This window comes from Macaca fascicularis, chromosome 9, assembly GCF_037993035.2.
Source record: "Macaca fascicularis isolate 582-1 chromosome 9, T2T-MFA8v1.1".
Classification (NCBI taxonomy): domain Eukaryota; kingdom Metazoa; phylum Chordata; class Mammalia; order Primates; family Cercopithecidae; genus Macaca; species Macaca fascicularis.
Window position 1 is genome coordinate 13,821,244 of NC_088383.1, and position 13,627 is coordinate 13,834,870.

General features: G+C 46.1%; 1 protein-coding gene across 4 annotated transcripts in view; it reads right to left on the bottom strand.

The window, feature by feature from the left end:
• Positions 1–4,629: 4,629 nt before the first annotated feature.
• Positions 4,630–13,627, bottom strand: part of CCDC3 (coiled-coil domain containing 3) — a 149,645-nt gene continuing 140,647 nt past the window's right edge. For 3 of the 4 annotated variants that reach the window (XM_045399554.2, XM_045399555.2, XM_005564635.4), the window contains one exon: positions 4,630–6,685. In XM_045399554.2, the coding sequence (XP_045255489.2) occupies positions 6,422–6,685 (264 nt within the window). In that variant the 3' untranslated portion in view covers positions 4,630–6,421. Of the gene's footprint in view, positions 6,686–12,669; positions 12,807–13,627 lie in introns of those variants that run through there. The other variant, XM_074001029.1, reaches the window with a different exon arrangement.

Below are 13,627 nucleotides of genomic sequence, written 5' to 3' on the forward strand. Positions count from 1 at the left end.
TGGCAGCCTTGGTACCTGATGCTACCATCTTCATCCCTTTATTCTTTCCTCGATGAGCATTTAGTTTGTGTCACAGTGTGCAGGCCATGAAGATCAGAAGTGAGTCAGCCACAAGCCCTGTCCTCATGGAGCTCAAAAATTAGTGAGAGGAACAGACACAAGAGCTAACTGGAAAGAAATGTGGTCTAGAACAAAAGCGTGCCCCAAATGCTATAGAATTACAGAGGGAGGAGTCATTGATTTCAATTAGGGGGTTAGGGAAGACTTCACCAATCAAGGTTTCAGTGATACTCAGTTGTTGCACAATGGTATGAATATGTTTAACACTATTGAACTGCACTCTTCAAAATGGTTAAGATGGTAGTTTTATAGTGTATGCTTTTTTAAACCGCAATTTCACAAATTGATACTTAGCAAAACTTTCCAATTGGGCTTAGACTGGATAGCCCCCGTCTTCTCAATAGCTATCCACTTCTAAACTATAATATTTTAAAGAATTACAAAAGTTGCTTTGAGGAATGAGAACCATGATAGCATTTGGGCAAGATTTTTAAACTTGAGTAGGATTTTCTCAGATAGAGGTAGACAAAGAGAGGCCAAGCAAAAGGTAGAGAAAATGGTACAAGTAAAGATTGGTGCTGGGTAAGTTGCATCCAGTGAGGGTTTATATTGACGAAGGGAAAGCAGGAGGAACTGAGACAATGATTTCCTTTTATTAAGATAAAATTTGCATAAAAAATTCACCATTTTAACCGTTTTTAGGTGTATAATTAAGTGGTTTTCAGTATATTCACAGTGTTGTAAAATACTACTGCTATCTAATTCTAGAACATTTTATCACTCCAAAAGAGACCCTATACCCACTCCTCATTCATGTCCAGCACCTGGGAATTCCTAATCTACTCTCTGTCCCTTTCTTTTTCTCCTCTCCTTCTGGAACTCTCAATATGTGTATGTTGGTCCACTTGATAGCATCCTATACATCTCTTAGGCTCTGTTCATTTTTCTTCATTCCTTTTTATTTCTCTTTCTCAGCCTTGTTAATCTATACGTTCACTGATTATTCTGCTTGTTTGAATCTGCTGTTGAACCCCTTGAGTGAATTTTTCAGTTATTTGTACTTTTCAACTCCAGATTTTCCTTTGGATTCCTTTTTATAATTTCTATCTTTTTGCTAATATTCTCCATTTGGTAAAATATTATTCTCCTGGTTTATATTTTATTTACTCTTTATCTACTTTACCATTACTAACAAATTGAAGTTCCAGGGTTTTCTCTTGACCTTCCCTGACACAATAACCTTAACCCCACGGTTCAGAGAGCCAATGTGGGCATCTGCCCAATGCCAAGAATATCTATTCTGACTACTTACTCAGGAGCTGGGGAAAAGAGCCACAGAATGGGTTTACAGACTCGTGAAGCTTAATGTGAGGTGGATTTGTGCCTGAGCACCATTTACTCTCTGACCCCCATAAGCATCCCCTCTAACTGTTGTCTCAGTAAGAGCTCAGCACCAGTATCAATAATCTCTTGAAGGTTTTAGGATTTCCTTTGCTGTGGTGCACAGTTACACTGGTGAGCATCTGAAGCTCCCTTTCTAGTAAGTGTAGGAAGATCTATAGCATCCTGTAACATTACCACAATGCCTTTCTTCAAGGGTTCCTGACCTCCCTTTGATCAAGGGGCTCTATGAACTCTTAGGTCTTGGAACTGGTTGAAGGGCCATGACTTTCCCATACATGTAGGCTCAAGTCAGGCTTCTGTCTGCCAGATCTAGATTTCTCTTTTTTTGAGAGTCTTGCTTTGTCACCCAGGCAGGAGTACAGTGACGCAATCTCGGCTCACTGCAACCTCTGCCTCCCAGGTTCAAGTGATTCTCTTTTCTCAGCCTCCCAAGTAGCTGGGATTACGGGCACCCACCACCACGCCTGGATAATTTTTCATACTTTTTTTTAGTAGAGATGGGGTTTCACCATGTTGGCCAGGCTGGTCTCAAACTCCTGACCTCAAATGATCTAACTGCTTCAGCCTCCCAAAGTGCTGGGATTACAGGCATGAGCCACCATGCCTGGCCTAGGTCTCCCTCCTTCTTTCCCACCCTCCCTCCCTCCCTTCCTTCCTTCTTTCCTTCCTTCCTTCCTTCCCTCCCTCCCTCCTTCCTTCCTTTTCCCTCCCTCCCTCCCTTCTGTCCTTTTCTTTTCTTGCCTTTCTTTCCTTCCTGCCTTTCTTTCTTTCCTTCCTTCTTTCCTTTCCTTTCTTCTTTCTTTCCTTCTTTTTCTTTCTTTCCTTTCTTCCTTCTTTCCTTCTTTTTCTTTCTTTCCTTTCTTCCTTCTTTCTCTCTTTCTCTCTCTCTCCTTCCTTCCTTCTTTCATCTTCCTTTCCTTTCCTTTCTTTCTCTTCCTTCCTTTCTTCTTTATTTCCCTCCCTCATTTGCTCACTCTCTTTTGCTCTCTCTTCTTTCTTCTGTCTTTCTTTCTGGTATACAAATCAGTCCAGCCTTTCCTAGGAGGTCCATCTGTTTTTCAGTCCTAGGAACTCTATGATCAACCATTTGGATGACTTCCTTGGCCCTGCTTCCTATTACAATGACCACATCCACTTTGTCTCTGGAAGTTGAGCATGGCTACATGGTGTTTGTACCCTAGGACCCCATAATCCACACTGAGCTCAGAGACCCAAGTTAATGGCAGCATCTCCCACATTCATCTCTAAGCTTCCAAGTGTGACTGCCTCTGTGCTTTTCAAGGATGCCGACACACGATACTTTCTAAAGTGAATGTGTTCCAGGTCTTCTCAGGTGTCAGGTTAGGAACTAGCTGACTGAGTTGCAACTTGAACCTTCCTGTCTCCCTAATCCTTTGGATCGTTTTGTCTAAATGATACCTAGCAACTTCTGGCATCTCATTTTCATTCAGCATAGGTTACCATTGAGTCCATAGTTCAAGTAACTGAGCAAGAACCACCTCCAGCTGCCTGAGTGAGCTAGTACATTGAATCCTGACACTATCAAACACACCCATATAAACAAATTCTGCACACTCTAAATTTAGGTTTCCCCTTGGCTAATCTAGGAAAGACACTAAGTATCCATTCCCACCATATAACCCTTAGGCTTTAACCACTATAAATTGGCAAAATCTAGAAATTACTTTGGTGTGTAAGCAGTTTTCTGAGTGTGACTTGGTGAATTTCCCTATGTCCAATTAATCTAATTATATATCTAGAGGTAAAGATGGAATGGTATCATGGGCAGGGCCAGTTTCACGGGCCTTTGACCATGCAGTCACACAAAGCATTGTGCTTCAGAGGGTCCCACACTTGGTTTAATGCTTTGCTGTTGCTTCCTTGAAATTCTCAATTTTTAAAATAACAGGCTGTGAATTGTCATTTTGCACTGGGGTCCTGCAAATCATGTAGCTGGTCCTGAGAGTGGAGCGTGAAGACAATTGGGCTCTTTACACACAGTAAGTATCTCAGGAAAGGCCATGTGCGGTCCTTAAGCAAGGTAAGGACAGCTTCATCAGACAGGGAGGGAGCTGCTGTTTCTGCTAGCAGGAAAGCCCAGTAGGGTTTATGAGTTGAGGGGAATTGGACTGAATATATCTATTAAGATTTTTGAGGTCCCCCTCATTTCAAGTGAGTTACTGAGATTTTTCTGAGTTCTGGTAAGGCTATGACTTCAACCTAAGTTGCCCTACATCTGATGTTTGGCTTTGTTGGCTTTGTGGTTAAACAAATGGACTTTCTGGGGGTTTTGGCCATGGCTTAGGTCAATAATTTTTTGTTTTGTTTTGTTTTCTTTTGAGATGGAGTCTCACTCTGTTGCCCAGGCTGGAGTGCAGTGGTACAATCTCGGCTCACTGCAGCTTCTGCCTCCCAGATTCAAGTGATTCTTCTGCCTTGGCCTCCTGAGTAGCTGGGACTACCTACCACCACGCCCTGTTAATTTCTGTATTTTTAACAGAGACAGGGTTTCACCATGTTGGCCAAGCTGGTCTCAAACTCCTGTAGGTCAAGAATTTAAACCCATGCTAGCTATGGCCCACATGCTGCTATCTTGATTTCTGGAAACTGCGGTTTGAAGATTCTAGACTCTACCTGGCTCTTGTTATGTGAGTTTGGAAGTCTCCTGGGCTCCTCGTACCACAAAGGGAAAGTAAACAATGGCCTGGATCTCGGAGATAGTGTCCAGACAGGCTGGCTACAGTGAGTCAAGGTCTGAGTAATTATTAGAGTGTGAAGCATAATATATTTCTACAATTAACAGATGACAAGGGCAGCAGAAGATGACAGTGCAGCAGATAACAGGGGTCTGGGGAGTCCCCTTTGGCAGCAGATCTCAGTGTACTTTTCTGAAGACATCGATTAATGTCGCTGCTTGTCCCTTGTGAGGAGCCAGGCAGGAGAACACTGCTTTTCTGCAGGTGTGTTGAGAAACGGAAACCTCAGGGCGAGATGGGGTGAGGCCACATCCAGACAGGGACAGCAGAGCAGGCTTGAATTCAGGCTCCTCAATGCCCCAGGTGTTACTCACAGGCATTTCCCCAGAGGATCTAAATCGCTTTTCCAGGCCAAAGCTGGAAATCCTGAAATCTCCCTGACCCAAAAGAAACACTCATCATCTCACTGTTGTGGTTGAAATCGCCGCTCGTATTTATTGCAAAAGCAGAACAGAATGCACCTGTAGGGGTGCAGCTTCCACGGTTCTCCAAGCACGGGCTGTACATCACCCTTAGGCTGACCATTCCCTTGCAGGGGAGCAAAACTGCTTTGAGGAAATGTCCCCAGTAGGAATACACTAGAAGACGCACCTGCTATTACACCACGCTATGGAGAATACAGCTAATGAAGTGGTGGCAGAAGCTTGGCTGTGTGAGTGCCCTGGGGTAAAAGTCTCTCTTCTGTCCAGTCCAGAGCAGAGCAGAGCAGAGACTTCTCCCCCTTGGATAGCAGCCTGCCACCAAGACTCAAGCGGCATAAGACTCATCTCGCCAGACTGGCTGTCAGAACAAGAAGCACCCAGCTTTCCTACAGGCGGAAGAGTGGAAATCTGCGAGTGCCTGTCATTTCCGGTGTAGAGGACAGCATCACCAGGCCCTGCAGTGTCTGGGTGGTCTCTGGGGGACAGATCCTGATGAAGGGCCAGGAGCCTTTATCAGTGGAACAGCAGGGAAGGGCCCTTGTTGGGTTGAAAGGCCACGATCAGAAGATAACCCAGAAAAGGCCACTCAGTTGACTTCTTAATCACACAACTGGGACCTGCTCAAATGTGCCTGAGCCATAAGTATAGTGAATACTCTCATGTTTACTTATAGTACTGTCTTAAAAGTGTTCTTTCCGGAAAGGCGAAGAAGTGCTTCGGTGGTGTAAGGAACGGACATAAGGAGAAGTGCCCTGATGTACAAGTATTCCTATCGGAACAAGCAAGATTTTTGGGGGGAAAGTGTTTGTATAAAGAAGATATTGGAATGGCTGGAATGAGCCCTTTGGGAGCCTGGCTGGGAGTGAGGTCACATCACCTGATCCCAATAGGTAAGGAGGTGTCTTTGCAGAAGTTCACAGCGTCTTGGGGCACCTCACTTTGAATTCAGAGACATTAGAAAACAATTACTGAGCAAACAAGAAGATAGCAGTGGCTGAGAGATTGCTCAGGTGCTCTCAATTTAGGAAGCAGTTTGATGACCCATGGCAAGCCGATCAAGGCAGTTGCCCCCGTGTTAACACGACCCATAGGTATCATCTTCATCTCGTCGTAGCTGGTGTTGGAAATCAGGTATAATTTATCTTGTTTAATTACCTGCTGCCCTGCTCCTAATTCAATTCCCTCCCCTGTGATGAGCTTATTAAGTCTTCACCTGCCTCCGCTGGAAGGAAAATGCTGGCTGGATAGGGAGGCCCTGCACGTGTTGATTTTCAGGCATCTCGGGTGCAAGGCCACCATCCCCTTCCAAAGATGTACAGTAAGGTGGCAGCAGGTTCGAGCACTAGCGTCAGCTCACTCATCAGGACTAGTGGTTGTCCTGGACTGGGGAGCTCAGAACCACCCTGATTTTCTTCTGAAATAAAGGCTAAGCACGTTGATGTTTTTTACACTAGAGATTCTAAAGTGTTCTCTCCCCAGTCAGGGTTCTTTCTAGGCCGCTCTGCAGGCGAGCACACAGCACTCAGGGATCCCGCTGCTTCTGGACTGCCAGGCACTGTGTCTGGGATCAGGCCAGGAAGGGGCAGCGCGTGGGGTCTGACGTTGAGGCCAGCACCCAAGGGGAAAGCAAGCCTTGCATTTTATCCATTTAGACTCTACCAAATGTGTGATTAAAAACAAAAACTCCTACAACTCTTGAAACAGCTGCATGTACAAAACCTCACTCATTCTCAATTACCGCCAGGATTGGCCCTGCACACCCGGCAGCCCCCGGGCCCATCACCCGCGCAGGTAGGGGGCGCGCACGGGCCCCCGGGCGTTGATGTGCGGCAGCGCGCCCGCCGCCAGCTTCTCACTGAGTTTCTGGTTCGCCAGCTCCAGGTGGCGGCCCTTCTTACGTGCCTGCCGCAAGGACCTCTTGACCTTTTTCACCCGCTCCCGGAGCTGTCGGTTGCGCTTCTCCAGGGTGGCCACTTTCTGCTGCAGTTTCTTGACGTGGTCCTCCTCCTCAAACAGGGCCTTCTGCACCGAGGAGCACATGAGCTGGAGGCAGAGAGCGTGCAGAGAAGAGGTGAGTCCCAGAAATTGTGCTGGGGGCAGGGGAGTCCCAGAAGCTTCCCCAAGTGCTGACAGCAACACAGACCCCGATTCCCCACCCCAGGATGGGGATAAACCCCCGGATGTCCTTGACGGTGACATTCCCTGCCTTCCACCCTGTGAATCCCGCCCTGGCCTAAAATATAGAGCCTCCGTTTTGCTTTCCATACTTGGCTTCCTTGGAAGATGTCGTTTTCAAAGGATATTCTGAATTTTTGTCATGCATAGCAAAAAGGAAAGAGCCCCGCTTTGGTAAAAGACCAAAACCAGAAATGCACAGAGAAGGTGGACAGTCCCGGGGATGGGGGAGGAATCAGGTGACCTAATTAACAAAGGCTCTGATCAATGCTGGCCTGTCCGACTGAAGGGAGGGGTTCCCTTCCGCAAAATGGGGCTCTGCTCCCTTCAGCTGGGCTGGCCAAGCACACAGAAGGTGGATAGTTCACAGGAAAGAAAACATCAGTATCTCTTAAACGTATTAAAAGATGCTTAGCCCCACTCATAATAACATAAAAAAAAAATGAAAGACACAGTGAATTACTCTTTCTCACATATTGGCAAAACTTCAGAGTCAGGACTTGGGAAAACAGGTGCTATCATACTGGGAGGAGAGGGTTGACTTCTATAAAAACCAATCTGGCTCTGTCAAAATAACTGCATATACCCTCTGATCTGGTAATTCTGGGACTCTCTCATAAATACTCTCATATGTGCAAGCTGCCACATGTGCAAACATTATGGCATTACTAAAAGATTGGGAACAAAAATATCCATCAAGAGAGGTCTGGTTCATTAAATTATAGTGAATCTATACAATGCAAAGGTCTGCAGTTTTTAAAGGAATAAGACAGCTCCGTGTGAATGGTGGCGTAGCAATGTGTAAGTGGTGTTCATAGTGAAAAGCTGTGCAGAACAGTGTGTATAGTGTGATACCAAGAGTGTGAAATATGGCATCCGTCTGTGTCTGTTTAAATATGCATATACTAGCTCTGGAAGCATATGCAAGAAACGGGTAAGGATGGCCGTATCCAGGGAGCAGAGAGGACAGGAGTAAGAAGATTCATTTTCACTTTTGTACGTTTTGAATTTTGTATTTCATAGGTTTGGCTGTGTCCCCACCCAAATCTCATCCTGAATTGTAGCTCTTATCATCTCCATGTGTCATGGGAGGGACCCAGTGGGAAGTAATGAAATCGTGAAGGTGGGTTTTTCCTGTGCTGTTCTCGTGACAGTGAGTAAGTCTCACGAGATCGGATGGTTTTAGAAAGGGCAGTTCCCCTGAACGCTCTATTGGCTGCCATCATGTCAGGACATGACTTTGAGCCTATTCACCTTCCACCACGATTGTGAGACCTCTCTAGCCATGTGCAACTGTGAGTCCATTAAACCTTTGTAAGTTACCCAGTCTCAGGTAGGTCTTTATTAGCAGTGTGAGAACGGGTTAATACAGTAATAAGGCTGGCATTTCCTTTATATATGTGTGAACCTATATATAAAAAGAGGTATTCTCATCTCTAGTCTTTCTCCTCCCACCCATTTTACCTCATCAAAAGCTACATTCCCAAAGAAAGACTTGAGCCTCAACTTTCCTCTTGCTTAGAAATCTCCATCAAGTCGGGCCGGGTGCGGTGGCCCACACCTGTAATCCCAGCACTTTAGGAGGCTGAGGTGGGCAGATCACGAGGTCGGGAGATCAAGACCATCCTGGCTAACACGGTGAAACCCCGTCTCTACTAAAAATACAAAAAAAAAAAAAAAAAAAAAAAAAGCCAGGTGTGGTGGCAGATGCCTGTAGTCCCAGCTACTTGGGAGGCTAAGGCAGCAGAATGGCGTGAACCCGGGAGGTGGAGCTTACAGTGAACCGAGATTGCGCCACTGCACTCCAGCCTGGGTGACAGAGACTCCATCTTAAAAAAAATAAAAAATAAAATAAATAAATCTCCATCGAGCCCCACTATCTACACTGCAGTATGGTGGTGACTGGAGAAGAGCTCAGACCCTGAGGCCGGGCTGCTTTGGTTTCCAGTCCTGCCTCTTGCACTGACGAGTGACCTGAGACCTTGGGAAGCTTCCTAGGCTCAGAGTAGTGGACTCTGGGCTGCATTAGCCAGAACCCACTTCAGTACTAAAGGATTGATTTCCCCAGCTTCTTGGAGTGCTGCAGACTGATAGCCCTAAGCTGAGTCTCTCTCCGGAAACTGACCCTGGCCTAAGAGAGCTGCCCAAGGTCACAGCCCCTTCTTTAGAGCACCTGTATCCAATGACTGGTTGATACCGGTGTATGAAGACCAAGACCCCTCATCCCAACTTGGAAGATCTCTGAAGGGCAGTCCCCACTGCTGGGTGTCCTGGGGTAGGCTACAGCCTTTGTTGAGACTGGATCACAGGTCGATGTCTGCCTCCACCTGTTCTTGCTCTTTTCCTCCCCAGGTATTAATCCCAGGAGCATTCTTAAAAACACCACCTACACTTTTTTTTTTTTTTTTTTTTTGAGACCGAGTCTTGCTCTGTCGCCAGGCTGGAGTGCAGTGGTGTGATCTTGGCTCACTGCAACCTCCACCTCACGGGTTCAAGCAATTCTCCTGCCTCAGCCTCCCAAGTAGTAGCTGAGACTACAGGCATAAGCCATCAGGCCCGGCTCATTTTTTTGGTATTTTTGGTAGAGACGTGGTTTTACCATGTTGGCCAGTATGGTCTCGATCTCCTAACCTCGTGATCTGCCTGCCTCAGCCTCCCAAAGTGCTGGGATTACAGGCGTGAGCCACTGTACCCGGCCCACCTGCACCTCTTATTCCAAATCCTCCATCTCAGGGAACCTGCCCACTCGCAATGGGATGATCATGGTTGTTGGATTCCATGAGTTAACTTGAAAAATGTTTAGAACCATGCCCTGGTGCACAGTAAATGTTCACTAACTGTTAGCTGTGATGATAGGATAGAGTCAAATCTAAAGCCTTTACCTTTTGTGATTGGACCCGGCCAACATCTCCAGTCTTACTGTTCTTCCTTCTGTTCCCACATTTTAGACCCAAGACACACTGGGTCCCACCCAGCTCTTCCTCCAACACATCTGCTTTCTCATCCCCAGAGGCTCTTCCTTCTGCCTGGAGCGCTGTTCTCCCCAGCTCCGCCTGGCCATCTTGGAAGCCCTCTGTGGTCCCCTCTCGCGATGCTTTCCACCGGGTTTCCGTGTGTATGTAATGTGTCCCCCTCTCCAGCCTCTAAGGCACGCTGTAGCTATTCACACCCACACACTAAGTACCTGGTGGCACTAGGAGAATGTGACTCAAGGGCCTTGACATTCACAAGTCACAAGCTCCTGAAGGCCTGGTTCACATTGATTTTTGCATCCTTGCTGCCCTGGCCATTTTAGGCCTACAGTTAAGAAAAAGGAGCCAAGTGGAATGTTCCAGTAATACCTGTCATTTAGTAAGAAACTCTGGGCTCCTGGGGAAGCTGCTGTTACAGGGGAGACCGTATGTGCAACACTGCCCTCTTCTGGCCAAAATGAGACCCCCCTCAAAAAGATGGAAGGTGGGCATGGGAAATTCCTGGGAGAACTGACAGTATTTCTATTGTCTTGTGGATAGATATTAGCTATGTAACTTAGGCTTTAATATGGCCGCGGCCAAGTACCAGGCTGAGCACTGTATATTGACACTCCCCCATTAAGTCATGAGTTTTCTACAAGTTATGGTAGATTCTTCAAGAACAAGACAAAAAAGTCCAGACAAAGTCCATGACAGCAAGAGTATTGGGGTTTTGGAAGGTTGCTTGCTCAAATTTTCAAAGAATAGAACCCAATAGTGGCTGTAACATAACATCAAAGAGGAGTTGAAGGCAGGCTCGATGACGGTCTTCGGAAGCTGCGTTTAAAAATCATGAAAAATAGAGGAGGATGCTGGGACTTGAGTGATCACGTGTTAAGAGTTCTAAGACACAACATTCTTCATAGTCAGCCCTCGACTATGGACACAGCTGTTCTCCAGGGGAGCAAGAGGATGAATTTCACCTCCAGCAAGACTTAGAGCCCAGACAAAAGGATGACCTTGACCCAGGCCGTAAAAACCAAGATGGAACAGAGGGACGCCTTGAAGTGCATCTGTGTGTGTATCTGGAGGGAGAGGATCACTGAGATGGGAATGATAAATACCCAAGCAAAGGTGAATGTGCAAAGGCAGATGGGATGAGTGGAGTTCCTTAGTGAACATGCCATTCTTTGGTCCTCATGGCCTCTAACATGGGTAGGGTTTGAGTAGGAGCAAAAGACATCAAAGGACTCTAGTAAGGTATCCGATGTGACCAACATAGCACAGCCATGACCCAGGAGAGCAGGCAGGTCTGTATCTCTGCAGCAAAGTGGGCCATGCCTCTGAGTAGGGGGAGCCTGTGTCATGTGAATTGTGGCTAACGCAAACCAAGCCACTGCCGATGGAGCGGATGAAGCCGGTGGAGCCCTCTGGCATCCCAACTATCACCTCAAAAGAAAATCCTGTGTTTAAGAAAGCAAGAATTTCTAGAGGAGAGCTGTGCTTTCCAAAATGTGTGTTTCTTTAAGAAACGCTCCTTTCTTTGGAATGCTTTCCAAATGAAATCCATCTCCTTTTAAAACTGCTTTAAAAAGAAAAAAAGGTCCAGACATGCTATTTGTTCATTTTACTTTGTGGTATTTTTTGGTAAACTGAGAAGAGCAGGGAAAGGCCAGGCCAAGCTGAAACAGGTACTGCCATATTTTCTTTGAAGAAGAACCAAAGAGAAAGTCCTACAGGGCAGCCCGAAGCAACAGACTCCTCACAGGCAGGCCCTGCTCAGGGCTGCAGCACTCAGCGCCTCCCAGGTGCTTGGGTACCTTCGGCATTCGCCTGTCCAGAGCTTTTCTCTGGAAGTTTCCATGTGGCCAACAGGATGCCTGCCTCAGGACAGATGGGAAGATTGCCCTGGGAGCCTGCTCTTTTATTTTCAAAAAGACAAACGTTAGGCTGGGATATCCATTCTTCCTTATCTGTCTAAAATAACAGTTGTTAAAACCATCAAAGCACACATTGATTGTAGAAAAACATTTTTTAAAAATATAGGAGTAACAAAAGGAAAATCAAAATCAATGATTCTATGGTACAGAGATAATCACTGTGGACATTGTAATCTATTTCTTCCTAGTATTGTTTCTATGGGTGTAAATAGGTAACTATTTCAAAGAAAACTGGAGTCTTGCTGTTATTCGGTTTTCTGTTCTAATTTTTTTTCCCCTTTTCATTTTATCATGACTGTTTTCCAGTCATCGGTCTGTACACTTCCCATGAGTATTTCATGGGAGCTGGAGGAGGGAGCATCTGATGGTTTCACCTGGCCACGAGGACTAAATCACCAGGCAAGACTGGCTCACTAGGCCGGGCGTGGCAGCTCATGCCTGTAATCCCAGCGCTTTGGCAGGCTGAGGTGGGAGGACTGCTTGAGCCCAGGAGTTTGAGACACCAGCCTGGGAAACACAGGGAGACCCCCATCTCTAAAAAATAAAAATAAAAAATAGCCCGGCATGGTGGTGCTCACCTGTGGTCCCAGCTACTTGGGAGGCTGAAGCTAGAGGATCACTTGAGCCTGGGAGTTCAAGGCTGCTGTGAGCCATGATTGCACCACTACACTCCAGCCTAAGTTACAGAGCAAAACTGACTCAGGCTCACTAGTTATTAATCCCCCTCTATCCTTAGGACCACAGGCCATCGGGGAGGGGTGGCAAGATAAGTGCTTATGCATCCATGAGACTGAGCGGCCTTAACATGGCCTTTTTTGGTCACCTGTCTCCAGTTACGGGACAAATCCGCGGAGAGCTCTTCACCCGGGTCTCTACCTGAAGTCTTCGTATAAGTTTTCTGGGTTCCCCGGGAAGCTCAGGTGTGACAAAGTTTCACAATCAACATCTTGAGCAGTTAAGGAATTATATCCATGATACCATCTAGAATCACCTCTGTCATTTCCGAACGGTTTGGCTTCCATGTATTCATTCATTCTGGCAAGAAGCATTTATTCTGTGCCTGGTGCTGTATGATGCAGAAAGTCTTCCCCAGTTATTCTGCAATATAGCAAGTTTGTATCAAGCTAAACAAAAAGACAGTACGTTTTTAAAAAACTATCTCATGGCACCAGATAGACCAAAGAGTCACCAAGAGGATTCTTGCCTTTCACAGCTGCTTTTAATTTAAATAACCACCTATAAAGACAAGACAAAGTGTACTTTCTGAAATGTAAAAATATAAGGGAAGAACAGTCCAAAAGCAACAACACAGATGAATAGCTTGCCTTTTTAACACTTTGTTCCTGTTCTCGGGATTCAAAAATGAGAAGGAAGGAAAAAGAAAACCCAGAGCAGTGATCAGGAAACGCTGGCCTATGGGTCACATCTGGCCCCCTGCCTGTTTTTGTGAATAAAGTTTTATTAGAACATAGCTATACTCATCAGTTTATGTTTTGTTTGTGGCAGCTGTTGTGCTACAATGGCAGAATTGAGTAGCTGCAACAGCTGATTCCACAAAACCTAAAATCTGGCCCTTTACAAGGAAGAGATGCTGAATCTTAATCTCAAGAGCGGCTCAAGGCAAACGGAGGTGGGAATTGGATGGGTTTGGAGGGCAGCTGGTCTATAGGCAAAGAATGGATGAAGGGCAAAGGTACTGAAAAAAACACCTGGTGCCAGAGACTCCCAAGAACCTCACTGCCCACATCTCACCCCTTTCCCACCACGTTCAGACGCTGGTTTGTGATGATGGCTTTGGCTGCCAGGTCATGGTTCAAGGTCTCCATGATCCTTGTTAAAGGTCCCATTGACTCCATCTCAATGTACTGCAGCCAATGTTTGCAACTGGCTCCAGGTGGAAATTAACAAACCAGCTCTTC